Source organism: Lates calcarifer, linkage group LG6 (genome assembly GCF_001640805.2).
Source record: "Lates calcarifer isolate ASB-BC8 linkage group LG6, TLL_Latcal_v3, whole genome shotgun sequence".
NCBI lineage: Eukaryota > Metazoa > Chordata > Actinopteri > Centropomidae > Lates > Lates calcarifer.
The window spans coordinates 11,674,597-11,694,705 of record NC_066838.1 but is presented as its reverse complement, the minus strand read 5'-3'; the positions used below and the strand labels follow the sequence as shown (position 1 = coordinate 11,694,705).

The 20,109-nt window shown below is 42.5% G+C and overlaps 1 protein-coding gene across 5 annotated transcripts in view; it reads left to right on the top strand.

Annotated features, from left to right (window-relative positions):
• samd11 (sterile alpha motif domain containing 11) overlaps window positions 1-20,109 on the top strand; it is an 82,772-nt gene that overhangs the window by 23,249 nt on the left and 39,414 nt on the right. For 2 of the 5 annotated variants that reach the window (XM_018665993.1, XM_018665992.1), the window contains exons 1-2: window positions 9,387-10,590; window positions 11,724-11,815. In XM_018665993.1, coding sequence (XP_018521509.1) covers window positions 9,891-10,590; window positions 11,724-11,815 — 792 coding nt within the window. In that variant the 5' untranslated portion in view covers window positions 9,387-9,890. Of the gene's footprint in view, window positions 1-9,386; window positions 10,591-10,685; window positions 10,877-11,074; window positions 11,509-11,723; window positions 11,816-20,109 lie in introns of those variants that run through there. The other 3 variants (XM_018665994.2, XM_018665995.2, XM_051071182.1) reach the window with 3 other exon arrangements.

Below are 20,109 nucleotides of genomic sequence, written 5' to 3'. Positions count from 1 at the left end.
AGGGCTGCCAGCCAGGCGAGGAGCAAAAGGCCAGAGGGGTACAGGGGGCAGAGAGAGGGGGGCAGCGAGTTGTCGCTGTGGCCTCGTGGCTCCACCGTAACCCCCTGGCCCCTCAGTGGAGAATGTAGCACACACACACACACACATTCATGCACACACAGCACCAGTACCAGTCTGCTGTTGTTGATGAGAGCTGTCAGAGAATGAAACAACATGGCTACGAATGAGAGATGAAACATTTTTCATCCAGTTATCTTGTGTTACTTTTCGGCCTGAGTGTCATTTGAAATTTTTCAATTCTAGCACAGATGTAACACTTTGTCTGGTATTTCCTTACTATGAGAAATTTAAACATGATTTTCTATAGAACCCTTTTTTTCTTTTGACAAATGATGCTAAATGCTGTCTGAACACAAGCATCTGTATATGAACCTTGCTTAAATAAAATAGCCCAACATTACCAGAATTATTATTTAAATCAGAAGTTAAATGTTTAAAGAAAGTAAACAATATTATGAATTTGACCACGTGCTTAATGCCAGTTTTCGGTACTTCAGTTTTCAACACTGTGCTATGGACACATTTCGGGCTGTACCAAAGAAGCAATGAGAGTAAACTCCCATGCTTAGTTACTTGTAAACAGTCAGAGCATTTGCTTCAGTATGATGTTTAATATTTTCTGACAGCTGAACATGATGTCAGTAGTCTAATCATAATTACTTAATCACTAAAAGTCAAGTAGAATGACAACTAAAAACATTTTGACTTTTGAATAGAAGTAAAATAGTTTCTTACAAAAATAACTTCCCTTTAGTTATTTTTAGACTTTCAGGAAACACTTGTTTACATTCTCCAAGTCCTCAACCATAAATTTCAGGTAATTTGATTTGATACCATCCTTTTTAACTTATAAACAAAGCTAAACTCAGCACTGCAAATGTGAGATGTCCTTCCTCTCTGTACTCTTACGTCAAAAAATAAACAAGGTTCCTCATGAAAATACTTGAAGGCAAAAATACAGTTTTATGAAAGTAGCTGACACTGAAAGTCTGCACAAGTACAGAACATTAAACTGTGAATAGTCACTCCTCCTCTAGGCATTAGATAGTATTGCCATGGGCACACTATAAATGAAAACCATTTTCTGGATGGGCTGTTCAAATAAATAAAAGTTAAACAGTTGACAGACCATTATTTTACGTCTCAGAATCATGTAATGTGAGCAGCTACTGGCTCATACTGCAGCAGTGAAGTCTCGTCCCACTGCTCCAGCTGCATCTTTCTACCGGAAACAATCCATGTCAAACAAAATGCACTCTTTGGGAATCCTTCAGAGGCTGAGGTTGGTTTGACCTGCGAATACATAAGTTTGTGTTTTGCACTTAATGGAAAGATCTAGAAATGCACAAATAGTTGACTGTGGCACATATAAATTCTCCCTCAGCGTCTTATCAGATTCATTTGAGCCAACACAGGACCATATGTGGACTTGGGCTGGGTGTGCTCGACCCTCTGTGCTTTGTGCCCCGGGGGAGAGATCGGCCAGGGCGGCTCGCTAATTGAAATGTGTTGGCGACTCATCGACGTCTCGGCTCCAGTTTCAGGGCTATTTCGAACCGCAGTGCTGATTGCTGGTTTCACATCACACAGGGAAAAAAAATCAATAGTAGCTGGGAGAGCTAGGGTTTATTCTTTGCAAGCAGACGTTAATGCTTTGCAGAGGAGGGCTTGATATTTATCATTTGTCATTTTGTCTCTGCAGATCAGCTTGAACTGTAGAATATATCCAAATTGCTGAGAGTGATAGCTGACACTGCCTGTGAAGAGTTTCCAAAAAAATAATGCGGTTTGAACGTCCTGATCCTCAACAGTGTTCACAGTGCTGGCCAGGCCAAGTAATTATTTGACTTTTTCAATTTCTCTCAAAATCTTTTTTTTCTCGTGTCTCTTTTTCAGTGTTTTCAACACAGAGAGAAAAACTCTTGACCTCTTGTAAGCACCAAAGGGGCCTTGTGGCTCGTGATTTACAAGGACTTTGCTTGTGCTTTCAGCACTGCACAATTCAGTGAGCCGACTCTATCGCTATCTTCCAAAGACATCAGTTTGCCTGTAGTCTGTGGCTACTAACACTTTGTAATGCAGTCATACTTTGGACATAATTTCAAGTATTAAGTTTGGTACACAGTGTGTCCACTTTGGTCGACCACTAAACTTTATATAATCTATCAAACATTCAACAGTCAAGTCCTTGCAACGCATTTAACTTAATAACCTCACAGCAACGTCTGTCTTTGTAGTGGTGGCCATTGTTTTGATCTTTTGTTGGATTCCAGGCGCCTAATTTGGTATTAAATTATGGTCATATATGGCACTGCTCATATCAATGAGTTCTGTTCTTATTGCATTGTTTGAAATCACTAAGTCGAATCTCTTGAAGGCTAATGTAGCCCACTATCTGGGCTTTGGCTGTTGGCGCTGCTACCCTTCAAACACAGAGTGAGGCCTTTGAAAAATGGATTGCGGAAGAGATAAGAAATAATTTATGTTCCTATCACTGCCTCGCACAAATATGGTGGGGAATACTGTGCCAATAACTCCCACAAACTCAGAGAGGCACGCTATCTTTTACTGCACAAATTATTAACGGCGCTGGGGAGGAAGGGGAGACGCTGTGCATTTTTTTGCTAGATAGACCTGGCTCATTGCTCGTTGAAGCTTTGAGTTCACCACAGAGCTTTATAATCAAAGATAAGGAACCCTGAAATGCAAAATATGTTTAAATACAAACACTGACAAAAAGAAAAGATTTTTTTAATTTTAAAATTTCCATCCTCATCATGATGAGTTAAAGTTTCATTTAGACATTTAGAAAATGATAGCCTGTGAAATCGTTATTTTCTATGCTTGTGTGTGTGTGTGTGTGCTGTCTATGTGCTGTGTGTTTGTGTGTGAAGAGGGAATAGAGGGAGGAGGGGAGGGAGTCCAAAGGGGAGTGTTGAGGGAGGATACTCGGGGTCGGGTGTCCGCTCGCCTCTGTCGGCTGGCGTTGACAGCTACAGACGCTGGTCTAAAATGAGAATCCTCTTGGGCCGCCTGCCTGCCCATCCAGCAAGAAAATAAATCCCATGTGGAAGAGCCGCTGTGTGGGATCACAGACAGCCGCCTGACCCCCCAGATCCGCTGGGGGAGGCCAAGGGCGCCGGCACGACAGCATAAAACCCCCCTCAGCCCCCTCCAGGGTCTAATGTTACTCTGCCTGCTTGCCAACTCTGAAATTTTGGAGTTGCAGTGCTGTGCTGGTCCCATACTTGTTCAGTTTTAAAACAGTTTTTGGGGAATTTCTGGACGAGAGTTTGGGTGAAGATTTAGCTTAAGGCCTAGGTTATACCATAAAAATAGCATAGAGGTCTCTCCGTGCTTACAGGGCCGTACACTGTTAAAAAATGTTTTGAAACCTAAAACGAAGGGGGAAATTTAACTTAAACCTTATTGCAAAGGGGCCTGGTGTTCAGAGACTGTACACAGTGGCCAAAAACACCGCCTGGTGAGCAATTAGAGACACACACTGAGAATGAAAAGTTTTGAAATATGATGTGGTGTTTAGCACTACCACCAGATGGAGGGTATTGAAATGCCAAATTTAGCGCTTTCCAAAGACTCTTGTCAGAGATTCAGCACTCTGATCCACCATTTTCCCCCTCTAATGTGTGCTGTTTCTCCGTGTCTGCTAACATAGCACACTCAAAGCCCAGAGACTGTATCCCCTGAAACATTTTCTGATATTAAATTCCTCAAATTCCAGCTTAGGGGAGCTAAACTCCCTCCAGGACCCCTGAGAAGTTTTGTGTCTAGATAAAATGAGAGTGAGTCAGCAAAGGTAAGCACAGTTTTAAAGGAGCAAATAGAGTTAATGAGTATTAACAGCTACAACAGAAGGTTGACCTGAAGCAAGAGGTGTTGTCTAGCTTGTTCTACTCTGCTTTTATCAAATGGCACAGAAATGATAGGTGGTAAAAAAAAAAAAAAAAAAGCACAGGAGGATGAAATATAGCACTATGAATTAGAATACATTTTATTTCCAGTTTAATGTGTAAGTTAGTAATGTGACATTTCACCATGGCCAAGATACTATTCATATTACTGATTCAGTCATCTCAGCCCAGTATCTCTAGGGATTACATCAATTTTGCCAACATAGGAAGTTGTTTGCCCTTTATGTAGTGAGGTTAAAGTAAGAGTGAGGTGATGAGGGCGGTGGATGATGAGTCTGTGCTTTAACCAGAGTTTATTTTCCATAACTGCGATCTTTCCCCAACATCAATCATACTGTAGTTGCCAAATCAAGATAGAACAAAATACAGAGTTTTGCTGAATCAGACAATATCTTGTAATTCCTGTACATATGAATCTAAGGGGTCAATTCATCCAAAGTACAAAAAACTAATTTTCTCACCTCCCGCTACTTGATAATCTGCAGGCGTCACCATCCAACCATTTACATTCAAACAAGGTCTGATAACAAAGAAACCAGTGAAACCTTAAGGATAGAGATGTTGTCTGACTTTTTAGATGTGATTTTTCAATGCTATTAGCACCACAAATTAAATCCAATTGCTCACTTCCATTGTTTTGGGGTGGTGGTAGGAAATTCCTCAAAGCCTGGTCAGGTTTTAAAACCAAATCTATCTGCATGGTTAGGTACCACTGGAGGTAAGTGAGAAAATATATACATATATTTTTTAATTTGGGGTGAACTATCCCTTTAAGCTTTGATTTTAAATTGAGAATCAGTGTCACAGAGCAGGTCACCAACTGCAGAAAACATGTAGGGATGTTTACCAGGCTTCTGAAAAGTCTTATTTTACACAAGTTTACAGAAGCAGAACTCGTGGGTTAAATTTACACCAACTGTCTTTGGCTAAACACCTCAAGCAAAACTTAGGTTTGTTTCCTTTACTTGAACTTCGCCCGGCGTCTTCATCGTCTCTTAAATTTCTGTGGGGAAATTGGACAAGACATACTGCGTACGCTTTCTGAAGAAATTCATACTCCGCTTTAAATAGTTAATTACTCTCGCCGTGTCTCCGGCGGTGTCTGGATGTGGATGGAGGGAGGATGGGGGAGTTGGGGGGGAGGAGAAGGAGACGCTTCTGTCTGTCTTCCTTTCTTTTTTTCCAGTAGGGGCAGGCCTATATATTTTGCAGCTCATGTCTGAAAGGCTGGCTCCAAGCGCTAGGGGTGGGCTCTCGCTCTCTGATGGTTTTCCAGTGAGTATTTGTCAGGTCAGACTGTGCACCGCCCGGCGGTCTCCGCTCCTCTCCCCGGGTTATTTATTACCTCTCTCCCCCGCCGGCAGCGCTGCGGCTCCGGGGCTGCTGCCAACAACGGCGCAGAGGCGGGGGCCGCGTTAGGGGGGTTCCCGTCGGACGATGAGAGGAAGGAATGGACATGAAATGCACTTTAAGGAAGGGCAGAATTTGTCTCTCATTACATGGCAGTAACCGTCCTCGTCATTTTCAGTAAACATCCTCTGTGGTTTGCAAACTGAGGACTAATCTCGCTAAGCCCAGGAGGGAACTGGTTTATATAAACTAGTGAAACGTGGAGCCAGAAATCTCAAACTAACACATTACCTCATACTATCACCATCAGTGCTCTAATAATCAGTTGATAAATTCTTGATTAATCAGTGAAGTCACTTATCAATGAACATGTCCAGTTTTTCAAGCGGAAGGATTTGCTGCTCTTCTCTCTTTAATATCATTGGACATTAAATATGTTTGATCTAAACAATTTGACTTTTGACTGACATTTCATGAGCTAAAGATTTAGTAGATATAATAATTTATAGATTAATCAGTTATGAAATTAATCATCAGTCACCACAGTTTATCACCATGGTTTGTCCATGATACTGTTGATTCATAATACAACCAATCATGCATGTCCTCAATCATGTATTATTTTTATTCACTGCATCAATCATTTTCAGTCTGACTGGGTTCTATAAACAGTTGTAGTAACCCTGAGTGTATGTAGACAGCATTAAGACGTATAGATTTTTCCAGCAATATGATTATTAGGGGGAATGTATCACGATATTGGTGCCAGTGTAACATATCTGTATGACATAACAGCGGTGACCTTGGTAAGACGTTAGAGGGGACCAAGTCGTGATATATCTCAGTTTGAATTATATCGTCCACCTTAGCAGAAAAAAATCCATCTTAAAATGTGACCCTATTCACTTTTGTTCCTCTGTGGTAGATCAGTTTTCTCTTTTAACACCAGTGGGTTGAAAGTGTTGATGGTTTTGGTGTCAGAGCCTGAGAATATTGGGTTTTGCGTTGAAGACTCACCAGATTAATCACACATTGAACCAACATTCAGTAATAGAGAGAGAGGAACTGTAAGGGGAGGAGATACCAGTGTGGTTTTTAGTAACAGGATTGCCTTATTGTCACTTGACTGGAATAAGTCATTCTGCTACGTCTGTCACTCCTCCTCTTCTGTGTTTGAAACCAGCAGCTGAATGCAGATAGGTTACTTCTGTGGAATTTGAGAGACTTCCTGGGAAACAAAGGAGATCACGTAGTGAAGAAAAGTAAACTATGTCAACAGCATAATAAAATAAAAAGCACTTAACATGTCAGATTATCAGAGAATGAGGTGCACTTTTTCTTATAGGATCAGTTTTGCTATGAAATCTAAAGTCATACATATTCTGTTAAAAAGTTAACATCATATTAGTCATCAGTTAATGTTTAACTGAAGGCATGGACTAGAAAAAAAAAACTTAAAAACAGAAGTAACTGGTTACTGATCTGCTTACTGTAACATGCTGTAAATATGTGCTGATATTGGGATTTCCTAATTCAGTGTAAATTCATGGGGTGTAAGAGCAGGTGTGGGTTTTCCTGTGACATGTTTTTTTGTAGTTACACAGGACTCTTGTACACAGCAGTGAAAGAAATAAGAAGGTTATGTGAGGTAGAAAGGTTAAATGAGGTTTCCCCATCACATTGAATTTTTTTTTATGAAAAAGACACAAGGGCTGATGGAAAAATCGACTCAGTTAACACGAACCAATTTTTAAAGATGTGAAAGCTGAAGTGTCGTCACTGCTCGAGTTTGGGGAACCCCTCCGTGATGAGCCACCGAGAGTGAGTCACGATCAGGGACAGGACAGTGGGCGTAGGAGTGGGCATGGGTGTCCCCTTTATGACTAGTTTCATCAGGGCTCTCCCAATGGTGCAACCTCCAGCACCCACGCACGCATCAACAAGGTTTCCATTGAGACATTTCGATGTGGTGCGGCCCGGTTTGATAAAGACGCAATCAAAGGGCTTCTCATCTGAAATGCAGTGTTCCACTTCCTAGAAACGGCTTTGTAAACACACGCCATAAATGTCAGCAGCTCATGATTTATATCAGTGGTATTGTTCAGTGTACTCACCAACATGTGGGAAGTGACATTATTGTTTGGGTGAAAAATATTGCCTTTCGATTTCATTTTTCAGGCTGTGTTCGCTGTAAAGGTAACGGGGTGGCTTTTGGATAGAAGTGATGTCAGGTTACTTGTTTGTTTTTTTTTTCCTCTTTGGCTGTGACTTTAAAATCTGCTTTTGTCTCTTTCTGATCCACAAACCCACTATTTCATTTCCCGTCCGTTCAGACATCACAGCAGCTCCAAAGGGAAAAATGTCAATCTACGGTCCGTCGTCATCCTCGGTGACGTAGCTGGCACGTGTGTGTTTTTTTGTAAACGTCTGCCGTGTGTTTGCCTGCCTGGTTCTTGGCTGTAGGCATAATACCAGTTCTGGCCAGGCTGTGGTCTCTGGCCTTCCCGTGCACCGCTTCCGCCTGCGGTGTGGTGTGCCTCCTTCCTGTGTGTGTCAGAGGCAGTTTGGCCTGATTTATAGGCCCCTGACACACAGCGCTTTGGACCCCACCTCTGCTGCTGGAATGGCTATTCCATGTGTTGGTGGTGGATCCACCTGGGTGGTTCTCCACTGATGGGGGTCAGATGTGGTCCTGCTCACGAGCTCCAGGAGCTCAAGGGAACATGCCCTGCAGACAGTGTGGAGAGAAAGTGCTTTCAGAGAATGTGGTTCCATGCTCAGGAGGTTTTCACTCCAGTTAAAGCAACAAACTTGCAGCATTCATTACACATATCATCTACTTTTTAAAATTTTCTGTACCTGTACGTGCTTATAATCCAAAATTCAGATAAGATAGATCAAGGTTACGTTTGTTAGTGTAAAAGTTCAACATAAATTAACTTTAATAAACATTGCTTTTAGCCTAAAACAGCTTGTTGACCCAAAAAAGCACATTGATTGAGATGAAATTGTGGATCATAGTTAATTAAGACAAACTTATCATATAAAATTAACTTTGTTTATAGGGTTCATGCGGGTCGCAAGTGTCAAAAACCCATATTCAGCAACCCACCATTTTGCCACTTCAAAGTCAAACATCTCTCCATTTTGTAAAATGTGAGAAATGAACATACAACATCACACCTTCTGCTGCTGTAGTTTTTGTAATCACATAGTAAGATAAACGCCGCTTGCACCTGTATTATCAACTGGTTTTACAGAGCTCCTCTGTTTTTCTGAAGTTGTCTGAAGTTCAGCCATAACTTTATGTAAAACTTTTTGATGAGGAGTGTAACACTGACAGCTCTGCACACACATTCAAGCGGTTTTAGCTGTGTCTCATGTACGACACTGTAGCAGGTGAGAAGTGTAACGGGGCGTTAGTGGGGCAAAGTGGAGTCACTGTAGGTGGAGTATAACAAATAGATGGTTGAATTTAGACACATGCAGGAGGAGAACATAACACAGCCAGTGTGTGGACATGTGGCTGATGTCATGGGTAGACCTGGTGGCCTGGGACATGTGCAGTCCAGGATGGGCCTTTGTGAATGTCTGATTTAAGGCTGTTTTATTATTGATTATAATATATTATTGATTAATGGGTGATTAAGTCATTGTTTTTGGGGAACTGTTGGCCTGAAAGGTGAAATGTCTAACCTAATTTATGGCTGGTGTTACCTGGCTTTAAAGTAATCACAGGTTATCATCTTTATAGGAGGAACTTTACATAAGAGGAAACTGGTGAAAGCCTGATTCAAGGAACGTGCTGTACTTTAGAATACTCCGAAAATCAGTGTATGGTCTTTACAAATCATGAATACTGAAAAAAAACTAGCTGTCACGAGTTTTAACTTCAGTTGCATGGGTGGAAATGACGGTTCACTTCCTCACTAATGACGGTTCCTCCATTTTTACCGCCGAAAGCGCCGTCCCTCGCGGTCCCCCCTCCTCTCTGTGGCTCCCGCCGAGCCTCCGCTGTTTAAATGGGCCAAGTTGAGAAGCGGCGGAGAGTGCAAATCTTGTTTGGTCTGGGTCTGTGAACTTCAGCGTGACTTCAACGACGTACACAGGGGTTAAAAACAACTCTTTCCAAAACTTTCAACTGTATTAATGTTGCGCAAATACTACTCAGGGATCTCAAACCTGATGTGCTTGGCTTATGTTTCTGATTAACGCCATATGCCACATTAGTTTAATTAGCCCAACAGGCGGAATGTCCTGTTATCAGTTTCTTTTTTAATGTCTTTATTGGCTGTGAAATTGTATATCGGCCACATGTAAACTCTCTATAACTGAGTGGATGTGCGTTGTTTTTTTTTTTTAGATCGCACAGCAGGCTCAAAAATTTGCCTCTACTCAGTGAATATTTAAAAAAAATACTTCTAATTTCCCTAAAGGCAAAGAAATAATATTCACGACTGCGACTGGTAATGATCACCGTAGGTAACACAATGTCCGGGGCTCAGGGCTACCCAGCATGTCAGGTATTAACAGAGCGAGTGTGATTAAATGTGGGAGGTAGGATCTGTGAGGCTGGCGGAGAGCGCTGCTGCCGCTGCGAGCTGGAAACTACTGAATGGGAATCTATCCGGCAACTTCAACAGACCGCTGTCTCACGGCGACACGGGGGCTCTGCGTAAAACCAAGCGGCGCGTCTCCAAGTCTGGGTCAGCCCAACTCACAGACGGAGAGGACGCTCAAGTTGGATCGGGCGAGCAGCTTTTCACTTGTTATCGGCGCTCGGCTCCTACTAACATGCCTGCCATCAAAAAGGAGAGGCTGGATGGAGACGACATGGCATTGACTGCGTTCAACCAGTCCGAATACCTGGCCCCTTTAAATGCCACCGCTATCCCCGTGGTGACCCCGCATCCGCCGCCCTACGACCACATTTTCGCCCATCACCGCGCGTACTTGGGGCTCCACGACTCGGCGCTGCATCACCAGCATCTCCACCATCACACGGACGACTTAATGCTGGAGAGGTTCTCCTCCATCCCCGACTTTCAGCCCTTCTTCGATAACGGCGAGCCGTGCATCGAGGTGGAGTGCGGGGAAAACAAGGCTTTGCTTTATATCAATAAACTGTGTCAAGGCAGTAAGGGACCTTCGATTAAATACAGGGGTGAGTGGCTCACCCCCAACGAGTTCCAGTTTGTCAGTGGACGAGAGACTGCCAAAGATTGGAAACGGAGTATTAGACACAAAGGTAAGAACAGCACTTCACTGTCCTCACGGTTCGTGGGCAGAGAGGGGGACACCTCGCTGTTAATTAAACACTTTTTCCCAGACGGCGCTTATTCAGGGTACAAACTTGGGTCTCGTGGTTCGGTGCTGTGTTTTGGAGTGAAAGGGTTACAGCAGTCAGTGCGTAAGGAGACAGATGAGAAAAGGGCGCATATCCTCCACATACACTCCGAGGCTTTGACGCGGAGTTTGGGCTGCGATCATACACCAGACCCGGGGCATCTGGAGTAGACTGCACCGGAACTGAGGTGAAAAGTTAGACATAGATAATTCATTGTGTGACAGCTGAAATAGTTTTTTTCCCTCCTCATTATGGGATGAATCGTGCCGTTTTGTGTAGCTGCACTTGTGCATGGGTGTTGACAATTTTACGCATTGTGTGTTGGATTTGAGAGGTGTTTTGAATATTAGCGTTTTGTTTGCCCATTAAACACCAAAGTAGGTGTTTAATGCGATCATTCGGCAACTAATTAAAAATTTCAACCGGCCGTTATCATCCACAGACGGATTTTGTTGGTGTTTGTGAGAATTCTCGGCAAAACAGCACTGACAGCATCAGTATACTGATATTGTTCCGGTATTTCTTATGTTGACATTTATTGCAGTATTTTCATGCGATAATTACGCGCGCACCCTCTCACCACACACTCACGCACACACAAGTTTACTCAGGCAGAGCTGACACGAGTTAAGATGTGTGTATGTGTGGGGGGGAGGGTGTCGCCCCCAAGTCAGAAATGATAGCCTAATAGTTTAATATACCGATTCTTATAGACAGATAACAGTAGGCTGCTGTCTCTCTGCCTCACCACACTGGACTATGGGTAGAGGTAAAGTTCAGGGCAAAAATGTAGAGAGGAGAATTCAAGTTTGTCTGCAGGTACTGACTCCTCCAGTTATATACTGTGTTTATTGGATAATTTCAAAAAAGAAAAAAAGATTTGTCTTAATCTCCCGAGATGATGGGTTGAAGAAACAGGCCATTCCTGTTTAATAATACCTTATCACATGCTGTGTCATGGATGAGATGAGTTTACTGGCTGGAGAACATGGTTGGTACACATTCCCTGAAAATCTCTTTGTTTTCTTTTCCAGGGAAAAGTCTCAAGACTCTCATGTCCAAAGGAATCTTACAGGTGCACCCTCCAATCTGTGACTGTCCTGGTTGCCGAATTTCATCTCCAGTGGTAAGAATATTACATATTATCAAGATCTTCTGCAGTGCTGGTGTTACTGCTGTATTCCTCTTTCCTGTACTTGTTGTGTTAGTGTGATAACTAAGAGAAGCTACTTAGGAAATATAGTTTTTATTTGACTTGAGGACAACTTCTCTGCAGTGGATATGTAGGGTTAAGATGCTGGGTCATTGACTCTGGTGGTCAAGAGTTCTAACTAGTAAAGATTGTAACTTGTTAAGGAGCACAATACAGACAGACAGAGCCGCAAGATAAACCTCAGTATCGTATTTGTGACTAGATACAGTCTGGTATTTGCTGTCATAAAGCCCTAAATGAGTATTTTATAGTCAAGCAGAATTAATGTTTTTTTTCTCAGTTAAATTAATGATGAATGGGTTGTACCTACTTGGCTGTTAAATCAAGTAAAGTCAGTTATTTTTGTGAAAAAAAATCACAAATGAGAAATTTCTCTCAAAAGGGAAAATCTACACAGACCCTCATTATTAATGTTTTTAATTTGTTTTTTCCTCAGAGACCATGTCACTATTCTGTAATTTAGATTTATTTTAGCCTTTGTGAAAACAGGATATTTCATTGTGATATTGGTGTTGTGTCACCCAGCTCTACATGCATGAAACAGTGAGTGTGTCTGTATGAGAGTATATTGGAGCATTGTCTGTCTTTGTAACCTTGATGGTGAAGACCCTACAGGCACACATGTCAACTTTGATGGTAATTTTTCTCAGCATGAATAGCAAATCCACTTTCAGCCTTTCACAGACGCAGAGTATCAAACAGCCTTTTTATTCAGAGCCATTGAGCTGTCCAGCACGGCTGCTTGACGTGAGGTGTCGTTGGTCAGGCTCCTCTTGTCCCATTGAATCAGTTTCCTCACCTGGCTGTTGAACTTTTGTTTGCCTCGCGCCTCCCTCAGGGCTCGGCCAGGGGCATGATGCCAAAACCTCGAGGCCTTGCAGGTGTGTCACGATTATGGCATCACTGCTCTGTGTCTGTGTGTTTGTCTGTGTGTTTGTGTCAGCTTTGAGCAAGCACACTGCCGGCTCACCGTCGCCAAATCTGTTCACACAGGTGCGGCGGGTTGTGTGTGTGTGTGTGTGTGTTTTTATCACCACGAAGCGCATCTGTCGTCGCTCCCAAGCACTAATCTTGAGGGAAGGGTGTAAGAGGCTTAGCGAGCTACTGAGCGTGGCTACTGCTGATTATTGTGTGCGAGGCACGCAAGGCAAAGGCGGTTTAGATAAGCCGGAGGTGTTTGAGTGATACAGGTAAACTGGTGACATTTTTCACAGCCAAGAATGAAGACCTGTACCCTAACACATAGGGTTCAGCCAAAACGAATTACCTGAGGGAGGATGGGGGCAGTGAAAACAGATAGTAGAAATGCTCATGTCTTTTTTTTTTTTACTGAAGGATTTGAGAATCTGAGCATGTTTGCTTATGTTTAGGCTCATTACAGATATCAGAGTGATTGGCTTTTGGCTTGCAAGGGCTTGTACAGTTCCACTTCAATTATAGCTGTGACGGAGTAAAACTTTGTTATTGACGTAAGCAGGGATATGAGAGCCTTAAGGTTGTTGTTGTAGCCTTTTCTCCTTCTCTCTCTCCCTCTCTTCCTTTCCTTGTCTGGTGGTGAAGCCTGAAGTCTAACCCACCAAGTGAATACCACTGTGACACACACACACACACACACACACATACACAGGCTAAGTATGTTGGCAGTTCTGTGCGAGGCGGTGAGGGTTAGGCGGAGGAGGGAAGGCAGCGGGACTTGTATGGCCTGTGCTGGCGTCTCCCTCTCTCCCCACTGACTCCCCTCAGGGCATGGCAGCCAGCACTCCCTCACTGATGAGCGCTCTCTCTTTCTCTCTCTCTCTATCTCTCTCTCTCTCTCTCTCTCTCTCTCACACACACACACACACTCTCATGCGCACACACTCACGCACATGCACACACACCACACATATGCCTGCCGACTGACACAAATTACCTCATGCAGACATTTATTTTGAAAGTTTGACGGCTGAACTTTGAGTGATCTTGTTTCGCTATAGGCATGAGGCAAGCGATCATAAAAAAGTGCAGCAGCTGGTGGGAAGACATTTCACCTGCCTGCTCAGAACTCATGGAAGTTAATTTGCTGTGTCGGCCCAGGCGCAAGCTGTTTATAACGACACGACACAAACTGAACTGTTGTCACGCTCAACAGTTTAGAATTTAAATATGATCGTAATGATGTTTTTCCATACCCTGAAATTAAATCAGTTTATGATTGATACACTGTTGATGACTAGCTGTCAAAGTGTATTACCTTTCTATTAAGACTGTTATTATGTGATAATCAGGTGCGTAAATGATTTCTTCTCTTGGCAGCTTTAACTGTTATTAAAGTTGGCCCTTGACGTTGTCAGATGCTGCTTATTCTGTGTGTTTGGGTTCATATATATCATATTGTTTTCATGTACACAGTATGATATGAAGATTATATAGGCATTATCAACTTAAACTTAATTCTTACCTCTGTATGTTTGTCTTTTTGTTTGTACCTATGTATGCATTAGTTTGTTTCTGTGTTTTTCTGTGTGCATGTCTGTGATTATTTGTCATCGTGAGGGCTGGCTGACTTGCCTGCTTGCTGTGCGTGGTGTGTGTGTGTGTGTGTGTGTGTGTGTGTGTGTGTGTGTGTGTGTGTGTCTGTGTCTCCTCCCGGGAGAGCTGGGCTTCCTCTGCTCTGTTATTTCAGCGGAACTGGCGGAGGCCGGGAGGAAATTACACTCCCCTCCTCCGGCTCGTAAAGACCTCCTCCAATCAAGGGCTCCTCTTGCAAAGTGGAATTAAACACATACACACACACACACACACACACACACACACACACACACAAACTAAAACACATAAATACAGTCATACACACTTTAGCATAAAACTGGATGTTGGCTTCATAGATCAACTACCGGTACCTACTGTACGTTGCCTCTGTTGTGTTTTTGTGCGTGTGCTTACATGTGTGTTGCTCAGGCTACGTTGCTATGGTAACACTGGAATCGGTCATTGGCCTAGAAGCGTGCAGAACTGTGATCATGTGGAGTGTATTTGTGCACTTTTGTGTGCATCTCTCTGTGTATTGGACAAATTAGAGATTAAGTGAGCCTCTAATGAGCTGTTTGTTCACTGTGGGTCTTAATCTCACTCATAGGGATCAATACAGACATATAGAAATTCAGAAACTGTTGCACACTCATACATGTGAAAACACCTTCATGCCTCTTGTTGTCTTAGATTAATAATTCATTTAAAATAAACAGTTTAATTGAGCAAATTAGCCATTAGCTTCAACTGTTGACCTTGTCAGCAAGATGCCAGGAATTGATAGAGAGCTGAGTGTTTATGTGTTGCCTTGTACTTGTACTTGTGTGCGAGCTTCTTTAAGTCAATGATTGTATGTAAACGTGTTTGGGTGTGGACCCTGTTAAAAGGCAGTGAAAATAAGTTGGAGCATCTCAGTCAGTGGTTTATCATGACAAAGCCAGTGGTGATATTTCTTAAACTCCTCCTCCCAACATCTGTCTGTCTGTATGCGTGTGTGTGTGTGTGTGTGTGTTTGTGTGTGTGTGTGTGTGTGTGTGTGTCTGTGCGCTCGTCATGTGATTTCCTCTGATAGTTGCAGGCTCACCCTGTCACATCAGGCCTTTGCAGACAGTAGGCCTGCTACAGTGTCGTAGTTTTGCCGTCATATATTAATCATTACACGCAAACAAGCACACACACACACACACACACACACACACATACACACAATCCCATGAACACTAGGAAGTAAAATTCATCAATGTTGTATGGTTATGTGTTCAGTTTTTGATTATTATCTAACATTGTCAGTGATGTAGTTGTAAGAAATAAAGTAGATATTTCTGTAGTTAACTGTCCGAGTGTATTTAATCGGCCAATTTCAAGTGTGTCGAATTTTAAATGAGATTACAGTAATTGTCCAGATCACGTTTTAGTCTCGTGGGGACCAAAACAGCAGAAAACATGAGTTTCATTTACCAACCACAACTTCATCCTCGCCTCCACTTCCCCTGTGTTTTCCAGGAGAGAGAAAAGACCAGGTCGTTACCTGTCTGTAAAGCTCCCCTGTGGCGGCCTCGGCAGGCCTATCCAAACACAGAGAGAGCAACAGAGAGCGAGAGAACACAGGAGGAGGAAGGGGAGAGAGAGAGAGAGAGAAAGAAGGGGGAAAGGAGGGAGAGCGAGAGGCGCGCTGGCATGCTTGACTGCACCGCCACTGACCTCCCAGCGCCGCCCTAGCAGCCCCCCCACCCTTCCCCTCCACATCACCGCCTCTTGCCCTCTGTACGCCTCACCCCCTCCCCTTCCTGCCCTCCCCACATCCCTCCCTCCTTGCCCTGTGCCGCTCCACTGGGCTGCAACTGCCCGCTCGGCTCAGCGCGTGGGGGCCGAGGGTGCAGGAGAGAGAGTGTGTGTGTGTGTGTGTGTGTGTGTGTGTGTGTGTGTGCGCGCGTGTGCAGAGAGGCGGGGGACTTGGTCGCATGCCTGTCCGCCCTACAGTGCTTTCTCACTTTTTTTTTCTCTTTCTCTCACACGGCCTTGAACAACCAAGTGTTGCCTAAAGTCTGTAGATAAACTACACACACACACACACACACACACACAGTTATCTAGAATCATATCAGATTTATTTTGCCAACTGCATTTGCACCAATAAGGAGTTTTACTTAATAATGTGGCTTATCTCATGGCCAGAGATGCTCTCCATACTCAGATTTTGAGAGATGAAAAATCTGATTTGTTGAGTTGTATCTGTTGACATTGCTGTTACTGATTGATTTTATCTTTTTCATTTAAAAAAAATATATATTTGTGTTCATGTTATTTGCTTAATTGATCATATTTTCGCCACAAACCAAGAGCAACAAGGAAAAGGTCCTTCACAGCAGATGAAAGCATACACTGTTCTCTTCACTTTAGTTTTCTTCAGTTTACAGCCTGAAGTGAATTGGGAGTCAGGATATTTAACAAATATGCTCCCTGTTTGTCACCACAAATAACAACATCATTATTGATAAGATGGTGTAAAAAGTAGATGTTGTCTGGTTACAGCCTAGAAATGTTGAATATATACAGATAGACTGACAGGTTGACAAACCAGCAGCAGCTTAAGTTTATCACTGATTTGTCAGCGAAAGATGAAACAAATGACAACAATATAATCACTATAATGAGTTACTGATGGGCTTTTTTTTTTTTTTTTTTTTACAAGAGAACAGTAGTAAGTTGCAGTAATTATTGCCAAAAGATTGTGTCGTCTCACTGGATAATGAATACAAATTAAGTGGATATAGATTCACACATATACCAATGACTGTACTTTAGCACCATAAAGTGAAAATTGGGTTAAAAATTACCATATTTCACTCTGTATAACTATATTGTGTGTGCTTTTAGTGAGTGTATGTTTGTATGTGTGGTGGAGGAATGTGTTTACGCAAACAAAAGTGTCTATATGAGCATTATATTTTTATGCCAGAGGAGTTCAGCATGTTTCTAATTACATATCTGCAGTTTACTCGCAGCTGGCCTTGATCTTCTTGCTGCTGTTGCAGATATTTCAGTAAGTGTGTTTATGTGCACACTAATAATTTAATTATAACGAGATTAGGCAAATATAAGGCCCGTCACTTTCTTTGCGGCCTGGACAGTATAGCGTGCCTTTGTTTCATTCGCTTTCACTTTTTTGATTCTGAACATGCACCAGAAAGGTCAGGGAGTACAGTGGATGCAAATGAGTGTTTCTACACACAAGCAGTGTCATGGCTAGTGGTGAAGAAAAAAACAAGTGGGAAAAAAAAAAAACCCCACAGACATTGTTTTGGGATGATAGCAAAACAGCTTTCATGTCACAACTAACAACTAGATGTAATGGAGATTATATTAAGGTGAATTCATCAAAGCAAAAACAATAAACACCAACTCAGACTCTTCATTTTCTTCTTGCTTTGTAGTGTTAATGAGACGTTTTCTAGCAGCGACTACAAATCCTGACAAACGCTATCCCGACTATCGAAAACTTTATTATTGGGTTACTGGGGAAATCTGCTTACTACAAACCACGTAAGCACTTTAATCAAACTATCACTTTAATCTCATTATTCACAATAATCAGGTTATAGTAGGCTAGTCTGAATTTGAGGAGAGCTTAAAAACGTATAGCTAAATGCCCTTCATAGTGCACCTGTGAAGTTGTCATGACAGAGACAAGGAGGCGAGACTACACAAAGTTAAAAATTCGTGATTTGTTCTTTGTGATGAACTGGATCTCAGGCTCACACAAACACACAGCAAACCAATAGTTTGTTTTGGCCTGGTTTCAGAGCTCTTATGTGAGCGCGGTAATGACCGCCTCACCCCACCACCCCACCCTTCTCCCAGCCTCCTCTCGCTCATTTTGTTCCTCTCTCCCACTCCGTCGTTTCCTCGCTCCCCCTCCCCCTCTCCCCCAGTGCTCGCGCCAAGTCGGCCCTCCATCCCGCCTACACACACACACACACACACACACACACAAACACACACACGCTGCGAGGTAACGGCAGACAGGCGCGTGACTCATTAGGCATTCGTCCCCCAGGGAGATCGCTGGGGGGGCGCGTGCGAGGGAGAGAGAGCGCCGCAGCTGCAGGAATGTCACGGGCGGCTACCGCTGTGTGAGTGTGCGCGCGCCCGTGTGTGTGTGTGTGTGTGTGTGTGTGTGTTCGTGTTCGTGTGCGCTCAGTAATGCTGGCTGGAGCCAGCGGCAGGGCACTGCACCTTTCAGGAAATAACGCAAGGAGAAAGAAAAAAAATCCCACACTTATTAGCGCTCTTTTCCACCAAGAGCTCATTTAAAAGTCTGAAATAAATTTAGAGAGAAAACATTAGATTACTTTATAATTTCTGCTTGAATTTGCTGGCCACTTTGTACTGTAGCTTTGATATCGGCCTGTATTGTTTTCCACTATAAGAACATTTTGTTGCTCTTAAACCAAACTCCTGCTACAGATTTATGAATTCAGGACACCACCCAAATGAGTTACAGGAACGTATATGGCTGGAAATATAAGCACGTTACTCACCATACATTGTCTAGATTAATGTTTTTTCTTTGAAATATTAAAGCTTTATTACCCATATCTAACCATTAAAATGAGAATGTATGCGGAGGATGTCTTTTGGCTCGTGAAGAGCATATCAGGGTACTTTTGACTTCTTGCCATTTCTCAATGTTGTTTTCAATAAATTTAGTGAGCCCACATTAATACAGTGTATGCAGTGCTTCCATAAATCTCAGCTCACCACACTGAATGGCATTCAATGCCACTGAAGTATTTGGTACACTTGAAATTTGGTAGGCAGTGAAAATGATGTGGATATTCACTTAAGCTAAAATTACAGTATTGATCCACTACAAACCTCTTAACTTTGCACATTTATATCAAATCTCCTCCACTTTCTGAATCAATTCAATTCAACTTCATTGTCATTATACTTCATCACAACAAAATATACTCTAACCTTGTCGCCCCATTTGCTAAAAATGCAGAAAAACTGTGAGAAAAAGAGAATTTTTAGGTATTTATTCACAAGATTTGATATCACCGCAGCAATATGAATATTACCTGTAGCTGGGAACTTTCAAGGTAGGCTGAGACAAGCAAACACTGTACACATTAGTTTGTTTAAGACACTCTTGGGTAATAGGAATAGCTTAAGTCAGTATGGCTGTTTTAATGTGAGGTGTTTACATCTCATTCATCTGGCCTATATGTTACGTGACTATAATGAACACCTGCACTACTGTTTACATTTTTTGTTTGAATGTACAGTATCAAACTTACAGTAATCTGTCTCAGTCATTCAGCTGTTTCAGTTCAAGTTCAGTTTCTAATGTGAGTCTCAGAGTCTCAGAGCATAGTATCTTCTGGAGGATTCATGTGTTATATAAATATATCAATGTGAGTGAAGAGGTTGTTTATGAGAAGTGTTTCTGAGCGTTTATGTCATGTACGGATAAGACTATTTTAGTCGTCTAGTTGTCTAGATTGTGTAATAAGTTGGTCAGTGTGTCCCTATGCATCTGCATCTGTATGTATGTGTGTCTTTTTGTACGTGTGTGTAAATGCGAAGCCCAGATATATTTCTTGGCTGCCTGACTGTCAGACAGAAAGCGTGGGAGGCGATATTCATAGAGGTGCTTTTAGTGGGACTTTTATGAGAGACTTTTTTCCATG